General features: G+C 32.9%; 1 protein-coding gene and 1 long non-coding RNA gene across 2 annotated transcripts; one reads left to right on the top strand and one right to left on the bottom strand.

The window, feature by feature from the left end:
* Positions 1-2364: 2364 nt before the first annotated feature.
* On the bottom strand, positions 2365-6525 carry LOC144571518 (malate dehydrogenase, mitochondrial-like). The gene is made up of 7 exons (XM_078320843.1): positions 6053-6525; positions 5433-5606; positions 4371-4539; positions 3892-3953; positions 3514-3638; positions 3301-3421; positions 2365-2689 (listed from the first exon to the last, which is right to left on the bottom strand). The coding sequence occupies exons 1-7, from the start codon at positions 6287-6289 to the stop codon at positions 2552-2554; spliced, it is 1026 nt and encodes a 341-aa protein (XP_078176969.1). The 5' UTR covers positions 6290-6525; the 3' UTR covers positions 2365-2551.
* Positions 6526-12683: 6158 nt separating this feature from the next.
* LOC144571757 (uncharacterized) lies at positions 12684-15391 on the top strand. Its single transcript, XR_013517573.1, has 3 exons — positions 12684-12794; positions 13778-13867; positions 14789-15391. It is a non-coding gene; the product is annotated as an uncharacterized LOC144571757 (long non-coding RNA).
* Positions 15392-16231: the final 840 nt, after the last annotated feature.

Here is a 16231-nt window from a genome sequence, read left to right as displayed (position 1 = left end):
GTGACAACTAGTCTTTTATTTCGAGTTTCTCTCAATATGAGGGTCGTATTATTTTCGTTACACTCATATGAGTTAAAATTGTGATATCTCATACAATGGTACAATTAATAATATTAACACGTCATATAAATGCTAGTTTATTTCACTAAGCTACATTATTTTGGTATAATTCAATAGTATATATTATAAGGTTTTTAATAAATGTGATTAAACTAAATAATCTTGTCACCTCTATTCTAATTAAACAAGTTTTGTGTGGAGTGTAAGATACTTTTCTCTTGGTACTATATTTAGGATCTGTTCGGCCATTTACTGTGTGTGTGGAAAAAAAATTCACTCAGACTTCGCGAAAATCAACCCACGCGTACAATATTTCGACCATTCAAAAATTTTCATTCTCGTTGCCTTTAGACAATAAATTTTTGAGGAAATAATAGCCCCTATATAACATGTGAATATATATATTGCATGTAAATTTAAGCAATAAATTATGGACTACAGAAATCTACAATTAATTTTCCTCAGAATTTCAACTTGTTACATATACATCATTTGGGTCGGGTTGGAGAAACCATTGGGGCATAATGTAACCCGATCCGCCAGTCCGTTTCAAACATGCGTTATTAGTTATTAGGTCCGGCTGGCATCCTATCCGAAAGCACTTATTTCTATCGCTCTCATTTTCTTCGTTAGTTCCGATAACAAACGATCGAGCACATTGATGAATCCTAACAAATTAAATTATAAAGGTTGGTTGCGAGCATTGAAGTGCCATTAGGTCATTAGGTGGAGGCTCGCAATCCGCCAAGAGCACTGGGACATGGTATGCATGGTAGGTTTCATTTCAAGGCGCTATGCCATTTCTGGTGAAGTGGAGAGTGATGACTAAAAAATAAAAAATAAAAAATAAAAATCACTCGCTCTCTCTCTCTCTCTCTCTCTCACTGCTTTTGCTGACATGGAGAGAGAAAGGGGTCAATGCGCAATCAAATTGGACACTTGCTCTTTAAGTTGGTCATCGTTCAAAGAAAATATTGATGATACTTCTCAGAATTAACCACTATTATGGACTGACATGTAAAGAACCAAGGAATTGAATTAACAAATGCAACTGATATACACTCATGGCCTCATAGTATAATTTTATTCTTTTAGCAAAGGAATCTGGCTTCTTCAAAAAATTTATCTAACTCTAAAAATATTATTTTAGCCAAATGTGCGGAATGCTCTTTTTGTATTTATATTTATTTACATAAAGCACTCTCTAAGATAACCACTACTAACAACAATATCCTCTAATCATTTGAACCTATTATGTGTACCACATAAATAATACGCACTTGAGGAAAAGTATTGGTGTGTGCACCAGCACGTCCAATAGAAACGGAGTTAAACAAAGTATATATAGAGTGTACAATTATGCATTTTAAATGGCACGTAATACCATTTTTATTTGCTACTGTTATGTGCTCATAATTGTGCCATTACCTAGCTGGGTGCTATTACAAAGAATTGTGCTCCAGTTGCTATTTTATCCTTGTTGAATGGGCTACTGTGGCTTTATTTTAGTTAGTTGTTGAATTGAAGTTGAAAATAAATTTTTCTGTAACTGTTTTTCGTTAAATTTTCAAGTATATATTTTCATAACTGGCCATAGCAGCTGCCTGCTATGCAGTATGCTTTCAAGAACTATACCTGACGCTATACTGCTCTAGCAGTAAAATACACACACAAACACATTCTTTGTAGCATGAAAAAAACATTCTTTGTAGCTATTTTATCCTTGTTGAAAACGTTTTTTTTATCTCGGCCTTTGAAGTATGAAATTTCTATGAACTCCGCTACAGCCTGTTATTCATACAACTAAAATTAAAAATATAATGATTCCCAGAAAACCTTTCACAACTGAAATGACAACTCATTAATAGATAAAAACAAGCAACACACTGTTATGAAAAATAAAGTTGATCCTTATCAACATTCATTATTGCCATATAAATACCACGTCATACCTCCGTTCGGTACTGATCAGACAGACTGGTCCCGTGCACAATGTATAGACATAGGTTTGGTGAATTGGCAGCAGTTAGGAACACTTTTGATCTGCTACCTTTATTCTGTAAAATATTCGGCAAAAAATGGCATGAAGTCACATCACTTTTCAAAAGGCAGCACAAGAACATTCCAAGTCATACAACATAAAAAAAGAATCAGAAAAGCCAGAGCAAACGAGAATAAAATTGTAGCAAAATGGACCCCAGAAAGGTGTTAGAAATGCGGTTCAACTTGTACAAATAATAATATACTAACTAATGATTTGTTTATTGTTTGTCCACAAAGAGCGGTAAATGAGGAGATCCAACATGCAGCTCAGTGATTTGTGTATTGTTTTTCTCCTCAAAGAGTGGTAAAAGATTCAATAGACCAAACATGTTGCATTGTAAAGTGCAAAATTTATTACAACAGATACACAATTAAACAGCCGTCACAAGAGTATAACCCTCTCAAAAACACTTTCCAAAAAAATTACTGAAATCTACCATTTGAAAACCTAACTCGTTGCAAATTTGATTCCCTTCTCAATAGAAACCTTGAGCTCTGGCTTCAGTGCCTCTAGTCCTTCCTTCTCAAAGTCAGAAAGTGGGCCCAATCCAAGGATCTCCTCAACACCGTTCTTTCCTAGCCTTACCTGGAAAGGAAGAATACACATATTAGACAGTCAAATTTAATTTACAAAACTGAGATCAAGATTGTCAGATCCATCCTGGAAGCCAAAAGAGGTTTTACCTGCCCAAATGGCATGCTACACATTCCAGTGTACTCTTCTGTTCACTTCTGGAACTTATCACTCACATAACGTATAGGTGATATACATAAAGTACTAATATTTTACAAAAGCAATTTAGGACAGTTGATGAAGGTAGTCAATTCCAATCAAGAGAAGAAAGGTTCCAAACTCATTCCTTGTTAATTTCATAGCTACTTTGGATATAAAACTGGAACAATAAGTTTTGGAATGAGAAGGCTTGATATCAGATTACTCATTTTGTTTGGCTAGAAATGACCAGAATTTGACCTGGTGCATAATACTAGAGTCTAATATGGAACAGAACAAAACCAGAATTCCGGCTAAAACAGAATGAATCTGAAATACTCGACTGAGATGCTTATAATGCCAAAAATACATGTCTAAGCAACCTCCGGATGGCTACAAGGAAATCTACAGTTCGTATCGGTACATGTCCTCTGATCCATTTATTCTGTATCCTCATGCTCAATTAGTTAAAAAAAAAAAAAAACCTTGGAGGCAAAGAAAGGAAGCCCGGGGACGACCGTTGATTGCACAAAGGAGCACTCAACAACATCTGGAACACCGTTCAACCCCTTTAAGCATGCATCAGCAAACACAGCACCAGCATACCTGATGCAAATGCAGCCCACAATCTTCCAATTAGATTGTTCGAGGATGTGCATTTTAACTATTAGTGTGGTGTTAAAAAAAGGAACACTTACGCCATAGAAAGTGTGGCAGAGCCTTTCCCAGCCTTGGCTTCAACAACCTCTGTGCCTCCGTCTTGTGTTCTCTTGGTCAAGGCCTTAATTTCCTCCGCTCCAAGTGCATTTGTAGCTGGTGTAGCCTGGAATTCAAATTTTTTATGTTGTTACTACCATGTTTCTGGTTGGAAATTTAGATGAAATCAACCAAACAAGTTGTTGGTTGGAAATTTAGACGAAGAATATATCAAACAAATGTTTACTTCACAATTAGCTAAGTTCAGATATGCTAGCATAGTGGTAAACATCAAATGCTAAATAAATAAATAAAATACTCCGTTGGCAGTTGTACATACCTGATATAAAAAAAATGAAGGACAAGTAAGAAGGATGTACCTGGGAAAAGAGTGGAAGAATTGTAATACCGGCATGACCACCAACAACTGGCACATTAACACCTGAAATAACATAGGATATACATGTAAGCTCCCACTAAAGTTCTTCAATTCTGTGCTCTATATGCTATAAATTTACATATGTTAATTAAATAAATCTCACATGGTAATTAAATTTGAAATTAGAATAATTACAGGAAAATAAAATTGCAATATAAAGCTTAAACTACATTTTTCCATGCATTTATTTATGCACTAGTAACTCAAACACAGATATCTATTAGAAATTTGAGAAGCTAAACCAAAATGACACAATCTAGCATGTAGCCTGAGATATTAAGAACAGAAGGTTAAAACACAAAATTAAAGAGACTTGGGCCAACGCTTATAAAAATGATATCCTACCAGCACTTGCAGGGCTACTTAAAAAGATATTTCATTGGAGAAAACAAAAGAAAGTAATGAAAGAGAAAAAGTTACCTTCTACAGGAACCTTAGCCTTGCCAGCATAAAATGTCTTGGCCCTCACCACATCAAGGGTGGTTACACCAAATAGCTTCTTCTCGTCATATGTACCGGCCTTTTTGAACACCTCAGCCGCAATTGGTACAGTTGAGTTCACTGGATTGCTAATCATGTTTACAATTGCCTATTTCCCAATAATAAACCACAAAATCAATCAGAATTGTTATTGCAAGTAATACATCTGCCGCAATATTAACAAAAGGGCTGTCTACAAATAACACCAAGTTTTGTGCAGATAACCCACAGACTCAATCAGAACTGTTATTGCAAGCAAAACATCGGCGGCCACAATTGGAAATGACCCAAATTTGCTATACCTGAGCCACAACAAGGTCAATTCACAGAGATGATACCAATGTGTAATAGCACTGACAACAAAGAATACTTATTCTCAGTAACAACAAAGAATACAGATGTTTAACTGAAACCTAATTTGTGCAGATATGCACATGGAAATAACACCGAAGAATTATGTTTGCACCCAATGCTAGATATTCTTATGCTGAAGTTCACACCTAAGAATTTTGAGACCAGAAGGTATATATATTGACAACCAAACTTACTTAACTGTGACAAGCCCATCAAAATTTGTTGAAATAGACAAACGAAATTATGGATGTGTTCTTTGTCTTTTAGATATACTGTGCATCCAATTTGGTGCACCTTGAGAATCATTTGGTCACCCATTGAATGCCAATAATATTGAAAATTAAAATTTCAAATCAATTGAGAAATGACAATTTATTTCCAAATTGTTTAATAAATTTGCCTGTATAAGAGCATATCTACAATTTTCATTATTTAGTTTTGATAATTATAGGATCAGATATCACAGTTGCCAATATAACCTATCCCTTTTGAATTCATGGCAAGTGCAATAACATTTTTCCCTAAACAAAATTGAAGGAGAAACATGATGAAACTAGTTCCAAGTAGTTGTTGAATGTTGAATGATTATTGCAAATATGCAAGTACCTAAAACCACACATTGATGTAATTATAGGGCATGATGCTCACCTCAGGGCAGTACTTGGCAATGGCGGTGCAAAGGCCTTTGACAATGCCAGCATTGATGTTGAACAGGTCATCTCTGGTCATGCCTGGTTTGCGGGGTACACCAGCAGGGATTATGACCACATCAGCACCCTTCAAGGCTTCGCCAAGCTCCGCTTCTCCCATGAACCCAGCCACCTAACAAAGAAAATAACATGTTATAACAAAACAATGACAGGTAAGAACAAAGAGTGAATGAAATTGGTTCAGTTGGACAATCATACATTATAGCCTACCTCACTCCAAGAGAAAACTACCCTCTCGTTCTGACCAAATATAACGCATGCCTAGTTTGCAGCATTAACCAATGCAAGCGAGGATTGCATTCAATTAAAGTATTTGAAGTTCCATTTCGTACTTGTGCAGTAATTTGAACAAAACGCATCACAGATCTACAGTTTAAGCCAGTAATCATAACCCGAAAACAGGGACAGAACCAATTAATTTATATTGACAGAATCAGTAAAGAGTAGAGGATCAGCTCAAATGCTCAAAATTTTATGTTTTACATGATCACATTCAACAGATCTAACACAACGTAGGACAGATCAGGGTTTTTTTATTTAAAAAAAAAAAATTGGTACCACAGCACGAGTGTTGATGTGGCCGACGTCAGCGGCAACACCAGGCGTGCCCGCAATATCGTAAAGAGAGAGTGATGAAACAAGAGGGTTGAGCTTCATGAGGAGTGCGAGCGGCTGGCCGATACCGCCGGCAGCGCCGAGAACTGCCACCTTCCTCTCTGGCGTCGACTCCGACGAGAAGGACCTGATCGCCCTCCCGGCGCCTCTCTTAGCAGATCTGAGAAGGATCGAAGTCATGTTTGGCTATGTGCAAGAGGACAGAGGAGTAGTCTCAGAAAGGGATGCGGCGGACGGAGACAAGCGACTGGAGAACAGATCAGAGCAGATTGTAGGGATGGCGAGAACCGAGGAGTTTATAGGGGTGAAGTACAAAGATTGTGGTGCACCGGTCATTGAATGTGTCACTGACACGTGGGCGAGGAAACCCAGAAGAAACAGAGTGGTTCCCACATTTCAGTATTCCATTGTTGTAACACATTGATTTAGACCCAGTTCTTTCCGTAATTGATGCGACCGAGGTTATAGTTTTGGATTTGGGTGGATATGGTCCATATGGATTCGGATCGCCGTATTCTCGTGTCACCGTAAGCGTGCTCACATAAACGGTAAACCGGATGGCTGAATCGGCAGTGTGTCGCCCGCTCTGTTGAGATCGATCATTAGCCGTCAAGTCCCAAACGAACGGTCTTAGATCCGTCTACATTTCTCAATGATTTTTAGCAATTGGGTAGGAGCCGAAACCACAGTTGACTGACAGGCCCATAGAATTTCAATATGAGGAGGGTTCAAATGCACTCAATTTTTTGTGCACTCAAATGTACTATATTTTTTAAATTCTTTTTCTCTATTTTCAAAGTCCGAATAGTCAATCCGAATTGTTAGATGCGATCTATATATTAAGATGTGCTTGGAGACCAAATTTTACATTTTTTAAATTTTTTTACTATTTATTAAGCCACTTTGAAAATCGCTGATTTTACATTTTCTGAACCACTGGATCAGCTATTTTCAAAGTGGCTTAATAAATAGTAAAAAAATTCTCAAAAAATGTAAAATTTGGTCTCCAGGCACATTTTAATATGTAGATCGCATCTAACAGTTCGGATTGACTATTCGGACTTTGAAAACAGAGAAAAAAGATAGAGTGCATTTGGGTGCACAAAAATTTGAATGCATTTGAACCCTGCTCTTTCAGAGGAATATATATCTACTATATATTTTGGAATTAAGTTGAACCTATATAATATATAGTCCTCTTTTTTATTTCTAAGTCAAAATAAAATAAAATTTTGTACTTCAGAACATAAGATATACTATTTTTAATATATTCTCTGGTCAATTAAAGTTTGTCAAAAAGTCTGAGTTCTAAAAAATATTTCCAGTCGCTTTTTCATGTTTTTATGTTTCGTCGTGATTCGACTTTTGCCATTTTCTTTATGAATATTGAGATTTGGCTTTGATTTTTAAAAGAAGTTGGTTGGAACAAGCAATTTGAAACGAATCTTAACAGGATAAAGTGGACCCTGTTCCCCAATTTTTTTTAAACTAAACTTCATATTTCTCTGTAATTTTTAGTTTAATTGGAACGCAAGTCTCATGATTTTTAAAATTTTAATATTGGAGATTGATTGATTTTTTATATGCCAGACTTCTTATTTCATTATAGTTTATAACAAGAAGAAAATTAATATATTATTATGATCTATTGTTATCATCTTAATATAATTGGAACAAAACAATACTAAAGGAAAATAATATAACATGAATTTTTTTTTTTTTTTTTTGAAAATCTTCGCAGAAGCTGCGAAGTCGTGAGAGGAAATCGAACTCTCGATCTTTGAATATAACAACATAAAATATTTTTTAAGCATGATATTTAGCTTTATTTCATATTCAAATCCGAATGATGTTTTTTGCTCAGCATTTTGACACGATCCACCATTATTTTATTTTTTTAAAATGGCTATCAACAGCCCATATCTATATTACCAAAACGAACACCAATTTTCGCAATAAATAGTAAAAAAAATATTGGTCCTTCTAGTGGCGGACCCATAATTTCTGTAAGAGGATAAAAAAAATATTGAATCGGGTTTAAATAACTTATCAGATTTAAACCCATTAACTAATTGAGTACTCGATGAAAAATAATACTTTGACTTATATTTTTTAATACCCTGACTTATAATTTCGGATGCTTTAATTTATAATTCTAATTACCAATCATAATTCAATAAATTTATTTTGATTTTAATACTAAATTTAACCTAAATTACAAATTAAACATTCAGAAGAGGACAAAATTTTTTTTCAAGAGAAGTCAAAACTGATAGATTACTACTAAAATTCAAAATTCAAAAAGATAGTTGACCTCCTGTTCTACTGTGGGTTCGCTCTGCCCTCTGGGTCCTTGAATCTTCATTTAAAAAAAAAAAAAAACGCGCACAATACTCACACGATTCATGTTTGCACCCACGTGCCTCAGCGGCTCAGCATCAACGACTCAACGTTAATGCCCATGCTTTGATATTTGCTAGATGTCTATATTTTTTGAATATTCGAAAAACCGCAAAGCCACTCATAGTGCCATGCACTTTATGCGTGCTTCATACGCATCTCATGCCGTATCTATTTTCTCAGCTATAGTCGAGTTAAAATCAAGGGTAACCGTAAGGCTAAGGTGCTATGTCCTACGGCTCAATATTAGAGTTTTTAAAATTCAAACGGTCGATTCGAACCGTTCATTTTGTTCTCTATATTAATATGTGTTTGGAGATCAAATTTTATATTTTTTAAAAAATTTTTACTATTTTTTTAGATAGGTAGAAAATCAAATATCTGAATGGTGAAGAATTTTTTAGATCAACTGATTTTCTATCTATCTAAAAAAATAGTAAAAAAATTTCAAACAATATAAAATTTGGTCTCCAAACACATATTAATATGGAGAACAAGATGAATAGTTCGGATTGACCGTTTGGATTTTGAAAACTCAAATATTGAACCGTAGCACTGTAGGTCTTTATGCAACCCATAACACCTTAGCCTTACCCTAAAATCAATTGATATTTAATATAAGGGTTTGTTTTAAAATTCGTCACAGATTGAAATGGATAATCACTAGTGCAGAAAACATAACCATTCACGAGTAAAATTAGGGTGTTCTTAAAGCTCACTAAGATGTTTGGTGAACTTAACTTCAAAATATATTATATTAGTTTCGGATGACAAATATAAGCTTATGAAATCCATCTACTTCACAAGTGATTAATTTACATGCAAATATTTTAAGTTTTTGAATTATTTTAGTATAAAGGTCAAAATTAGAAAATTTGTAAATTAATTTTAGTGCATTCATTTTTTAACACTTTTTGACCACTTGACTTTATATAAAATTAATTTGAAATCCTAAAAACTTTACATGTAAATTTATCACTCATGAAGTAAATTAGTTTCAACGGTTTTGATTTATTATTTGAAGCTAATTTAATAGATTTTGGAGTTAAGCTCACAAAACATCTTGGTGAGCATAAGAACACCCTAGTTGTACTCATCATTCACTATATATTGTACATATTTGTTCAAAATTTTCTCTAAATTCGTGTTCAAAGCAAGAAAATATTGTTTTGAAAATTTGCTTCAAAAATATAATCAAATTGTACACAATTTTACTTTTTACAACCGTGTATAAATATAATATACTCCAACATTCATACACAGTAAAACCATATATAATTTGATCATACTGTATGCAGTTTTTAGTAGAAAAAACTGTGTATAAATATCATTGTTCTAAATAGCTAGCTATAGCGGCGCTATAGTTTTTCCAGACCATAAATACTAAGCTATGAGATAAAAGTGCGCTAAATCATCTACGACCACTATAGCTATAATAGCTGACCGCTATTACCGCTATATGCCACTCGCTATAGCTACCGCTATGCTACATGGGCCTTTTTTTGCAATTTATACGAGCTTCTATACTTATATTCTTATTTCTAATGTTACATAGTCTTCTACGATAAGTATGCTAAACCAAACTGTCACACCCCTGATCCGGAGGCGCGACGATTACTACCGCGTCTATTTACCATTCAATATACGTAACATAAGGCATGGATCTTTTTATGCATTGCCAATAGCATCCATTATTTTTGTCACATCCCAATTTATTTACAATAATTATCTGACATTTTTATAATGGATGATGCTAGAGATATATTCTCTGCACCCTGTCAGATATAATAAACCCAAATCCCATACCTTTAGGTGGCCCTGCTGTCAAATATTATCCGGAAGCGCTCTATATCTTCGTATAATAAACCTGTAACCCACAAGGGGAAACGAGTGAGAAATAATAAATTATTTCTCAGTGCTGATTGCCACTCAGATTATTGGATTCGAAGGAAATCCATATTCATAATGAAATCACCGCACGAGAAACAACAAGTTTATTTCAAAATGACGAATGCAAATGCTCAATAACAGTATCCAATTGAATAACAAATATTTAACAATTAAATCAGAACTCTAAGAATCTTATCAGAATAAATGGTTTGGGTCAAAACCTTTTTAAACCATAAAGTCAGGTAATGTTTGGAACCTAATCTTTAGAACCATTAAGTCTGGTATCGTATGGTTTCTTAACTTTACAATATCTAGTCTGGTAGCACTGAAAGATATCATACATGTATCTGTCGTGTCAGGGCTTATACCATTCTAAATATCCTGACACCTGATTAACGGAAATAATACGAAATCAATATCACAATACTGTCATTATCGGAAAGAAAATCAATGATAAGACAGTTACCACAATTCATTAGTCTTACAGTCACAATTCACATTTATTCAATATCCCCTATCCAACCGGTACTGGATTCAGTTGGGGCAATTCACCATATGCGCATAAAGGTCCTGGAGTAAACTCTAGTAGCTAACTAGACTTTACAATATATTAATCATTTTTCTCCACTATATGGAGGTTCAAGGATTACAGTATTTCATATTCATTCAATTCACTCACTGTAGTTTCAATCAATCATTTACAATAAGAATCAAGCAATCGATAAACAATATCAACATGACAGTCAACGGACTTACCTGTAATTCAGTTTCAGTTGTATTGGGCTATGCATATGATGCAACAGTTCAATCAATGCAGTCAATCAAATATTTAAAATGCACAGCGAGTTACAATTTAATTCCTAGTTATGAATCTCAGACTAATCCAATAACCTCGCACCTGATATAGTAGAGCAAATGGAGGCGATCAATCATTGCATATTAATTATTCTTGACAGTCCATTCAAGTCTTGCTTCACATTATCAAATAAAAGAAGAGTGCTACAGAAAGAGAATCCCTATATTACTTGGTGAAAAGATAAACATGAATGTTCCAGGGAAGAGGTGAAAAAGAGGCACGTAGACGGTGAAAAATATCATAAAAAGATAGGAAACCAAATTGAGTCGGTGGGTCCCACTTGCCAAATAAATAATGCATTTTACCTATTTAACATTTAACCTTTCAATTTCATGAATCAATCCAAAATTTTTAATTAGGGAGTATCAATATTTTCCAAATGTTAATTAACTTTATTTTATATCCAACTATCATATAAATTATGACTTTAACATATTCATTTCTTATAATATTTCAAACCTTTCAAATTAATAGCATACACTTATATGTGATTTATTTAATAACAATACAAAGTAACTTAGTTATCCTACGAATCATTCAAAAATATAACATTTGTTCAGAGAAGAAAAGAAAAATAAAATGTTTTACTTGAAGATTTTGCTCATACATTTCGTATTTTATTTTCAGTTATAAATTTCATATATGTATTTTGCATAATGTTACATTCTTCCCCCCTAAAAAAAAAAATTTCGCCCACAAAATTCAAATTACTATACATCTTTTAGATAATACAATCATTAGTTGAAAATTATCATGCTTCCGCTGCGCTACTCTGATATTCTTACTTGATTAGTAAAACTTTCATTTAGCATCCTCTACTTGTACATTATACCAAATAAACAAAAATCAAGTTTCCTAATTAAAAATTCTCTTTCAACATCGTACAACGAGTATCATAATTTGTAACATTATGCAAAATACATATATGAAATTTATAACTGAAAATAAAATACGAAATGTATGAGCAAAATCTTCAAGTAAAACATTTTATTTTTCTTTTCTTCTCTGAACAAATGTTATATTTTTGAATGATTCGTAGGATAACTAAGTTACTTTGTATTGTTATTAAATAAATCACATATAAGTGTATGCTATTAATTTGAAAGGTTTGAAATATTATAAGAAATGAATATGTTAAAGTCATAATTTATATGATAGTTGGATATAAAATAAAGTTAATTAACATTTGGAAAATATTGATACTCCCTAATTAAAAATTTTGGATTGATTCATGAAATTGAAAGGTTAAATGTTAAATAGGTAAAATGAATTATTTATTTGGCAAGTGGGACCCACCGACTCAATTTCGTTTCCTATATTTTTTATGATATTTTTCACCGTCTACGTGCCTCTTTTTCACCTCTTCCCTGGAACATTCATGTTTATCTTTTCACCAAGTAATATAGGGATTCTCTTTCTGTAGCACTCTTCTTTTATTTGCTTAAAGAATCCATGAGGATTAAGAATTTGTGTCCGCTACATACTAGAAGACAGTTATGGTCTGGCCATGGCACTCTTTCTGAGATGCATGGTTATTAGGTAATCTCCTCTTTTATAATTGGTCATGATTTTCTCTCTTAATTGATCTAGGGTTCGGGTAAATGATTGAATAAATTCAAGTGCAAGTTTAATCTTGTAGCAACTTAATTGAAACCGTTAATCTTGTGTGTGTTAAAGAATTTGCTTGAGGTCTCTCTTTATCCTTGTCTTTAAAATTGAAACTTATATAATAGTTTTATTTGATTGTGTGAATCATTGTTTCTTGCTTTTGCTAGCCGAACTGAAAGTGTTATAGGGAGTTCATGAAATGGATTGAATTACCAAGTTTGAAGTTTGAGCTTAAACCCTAGCTAGCTATATATACCTTTTGGTCTATAGCTGAAATGGATTGTAGCTGGAATATTTATAATATTTTTCTTTATTATTTGAGATTATTTTGGGGTTGATATGTGATTTGAGGGTGATTGATGAAATCTGAATATTGGTACCTATCGGTACCAATTTACCTTGGTTATTGGTACACTTATTTTAAAATACCATGGGCTTGTTTATAAAAGAAATATAAAGTAGAAGGTTAAATTTAGAAAATTACTAGGGGTTGGTAAATAAAACATGTCAGAGGAGCCTTGGTGCAAATTTATATGTTTATATTAGATGGGATTTAAATGTGGAATGTGAATTGCAATTATAAGTTTGGACTTGAATATTTAGACTGGTCAGGTTTGGGATTTTGGACTTTAATTATTGATTGGATTTGAACTTGAACCTTGTTTATTGAACTCAAGAGGACTGTTGGACTGAAATCCTAATAGAACTTAAATGAGAATGATTAAGGAAATAATAAACTAAAAATATAAAGTCGTTGATTTAATGAATAAGGAACAATGAAATAAATAACAAATGATGGCATTGACCAATAATGAATAAAAATGCATATGAGTTAATTAATTACTGTTATATGTAAATTATTTTATAATTATAATTTTGTAAGCAATAATAAAGTAACTATTATTTTGTTATAGGAATTGATAATGTGAAGCAAGACTTGAATGGACTGTCAAGAATAATTAATATGCAATGATTGATCGCCTCCATTTGCTCTACTATATCAGGTGCGAGGTTATTTGATTAGTCTGAGATTCATAACTAGGAATTAAATCGTAACTCGCTGTGCATTTTGAATATTTGATTGACTGCATTGATTGAACTGTTGCATCATATGCATAGCCCAATACAACTGAAACTGAATTACAGGTAAGTCCGTTGATTGTCATGTTGATATTGTTTATCGATTGCTTGATTCTTATTGTAAATGATTGATTGAAACTACAGTGAGTGAATTGAATGAATATGAAATACTGTAATCCTTGAACCTCCATATAGTGGAGAAAAATGATTAATATATTGTAAAGTCTAGCTAGCTACTAGAGTTTACTCCAGGACCTTTATGCGCATATGGTGAATTGCCCCAACTGAATCCAGTACCGGTTGGATAGGGGATATTGAATAAATGTGAATTGTGACTGTAAGACTAATGAACTGTGGTAACTGTCTTATCATTGATTTTCTTTCCGATAATGACAGTATTGTGATATTGATTTCGTATTGTTTCCGTTAATCAGGTGTCAGGATATTTAGAATGGTATAAGCCCTGACACGACAGATACATGTATGATATCTTTCAGTGCTACCAGACTAGATATTGTAAAGTTAAGAAACCATACGATACCAGACTTAATGGTTCTAAAGATTAGGTTCCAAACATTACCTGACTTTATGGTTTAAAAAGGTTTTGACCCAAACCATTTATTCTGATAAGATTCTTAGAGTTCTGATTTAATTGTTAAATATTTGTTATTCAATTGGATACTGTTATTGAGCATTTGCATTCGTCATTATGAAATAAACTTGTTGTTTCTCGTGCGGTGATTTCATTCTGAATATGGATTTCCTTCGAATCCAATAATCTGAGTGGCAATCAGCACTGAGAAATAATTTATTATCTCTCACTCGTTTCCCCTTGTGGGTTACAGGTTTATTATACGAAGATATAGAGCGCTTCCGGATAATATTTGACAGCAGGGCCATCTAAAGGTATGGGATTTGAGTTTATTATATCTGACAGGGTGCAGAGAATATATCTCTAGCATCATCCATTATAAAAATGTCAGATAATTATTGTAAATAAATTGGGATGTGGCAAAAATAATGGATGCTATTGGCAATGCATAAAAAGATCCATGCCTTATGTTACGTATATTGAATGGTAAATAGATGCGGTAGTAATCGTCGCGCCTCCGGATCGGGGGTGTGACAAAGTTGTTATCAGAGCATGGTTATGCAGTGCCAATAATCCATTAGCTGTCGAGTGAACGTTAGTGAGATCGTATTGAGCTATTAGTATTATTACGAACTTCTTTCTTGTCTATTAACGTTATCTCTGATATGGAAAAAAAACTGATATGGAAAATGAATCGATATAGAAAATGTACTGAAGACTGTAAAGGTTTACTAATAGTAAATAATATAATGATGGGTACATATGGTAAATATAAACTATAATAGATATGAGACTATTGTTAATGAACTAGTGACATGAATGTGAAAATTTAGTTCTGACGAGTGATTATAAGAATTCATGATATAAGTACATTTATATGAAAATATATTATGGGCTAGATCGTATTATGGTTAGTCTTATTAAATATAAACTATAAGGAATCTATAGATTGCTATATGCACATGAAATAATTGATTGTCAAATTATATTAATTGAATATACAAGTACACTAGAATAAACTGAACATTGTATATATTGTGAATGATTTTTCAAGAGTTAAACTGAATTATCAAAGTAATCACTTTGGTACAGACTTCTGATTTTCTGAAATCTATCTCAGAATTCTATTTAGATTTATTTTGAGACTGTATACTTTATTCCTGATTATAGTATTCTTTCTTGACACCGAGATCAGTCAGTATTGATATTATTTTATTTTTCTGATGTGAATTGCAATTTATTAGGATAAAGTTGTGAAGTTAAAATCTAGTGAGGTCATTCTTATAGGTTCCTGTGATTATATCTTGTCAGGACAACTGAACTGGAAAATTTTAGTTAAGAGCCTTGTAAAAAAAAAAAAAAAAAATTAAGGTTCTGTGTATAGTTAGATTCAAAGGATTACTATAATTTAATTGCATTATTATTTAAGTCAATGATACTTATAATATTTGATGTTTATATGACACTGTTACCGGGCTTATGGGCTTGAAATTTTAAGATTTATACTGAAACTCTAATTTTCTACATGTATCGGTTGTTACTTGTTGAGATATATTTTGATATTGAATATTATTTTGAGAAACTTATTAGTTAAAGAATATATATAAAAAAAAAATGGCATTGTGTGTGTATATATATATATATATATAATATATATATATATAGGTTGTGGCTAATTTGCTGCCGGCAGCATTTC

Source organism: Carex rostrata, chromosome 19, assembly GCF_964058835.1.
Source record: "Carex rostrata chromosome 19, lpCarRost1.2, whole genome shotgun sequence".
NCBI lineage: Eukaryota > Viridiplantae > Streptophyta > Magnoliopsida > Poales > Cyperaceae > Carex > Carex rostrata.
The sequence above is the reverse complement of the archived record's forward strand: the minus strand, read 5'-3'. Positions and strand labels throughout refer to the sequence as shown.

Coding starts and splice junctions, on each gene's coding strand:
- LOC144571518 (XM_078320843.1), bottom strand. CDS start 6,289: ATGACTTCGATCCTTCTCAGATCTGCTAAGAGAGGCGCCGGGAGGGCG. Junction 4,540..5,432: donor TTGCCAAGTACTGCCCTGAG/GTGAGCATCATG, acceptor ATTGGGAAATAG/GCAATTGTAAACATGATTAG. Junction 3,954..4,370: donor GGCTAAGGTTCCTGTAGAAG/GTAACTTTTTCT, acceptor ATGTTATTTCAG/GTGTTAATGTGCCAGTTGTT.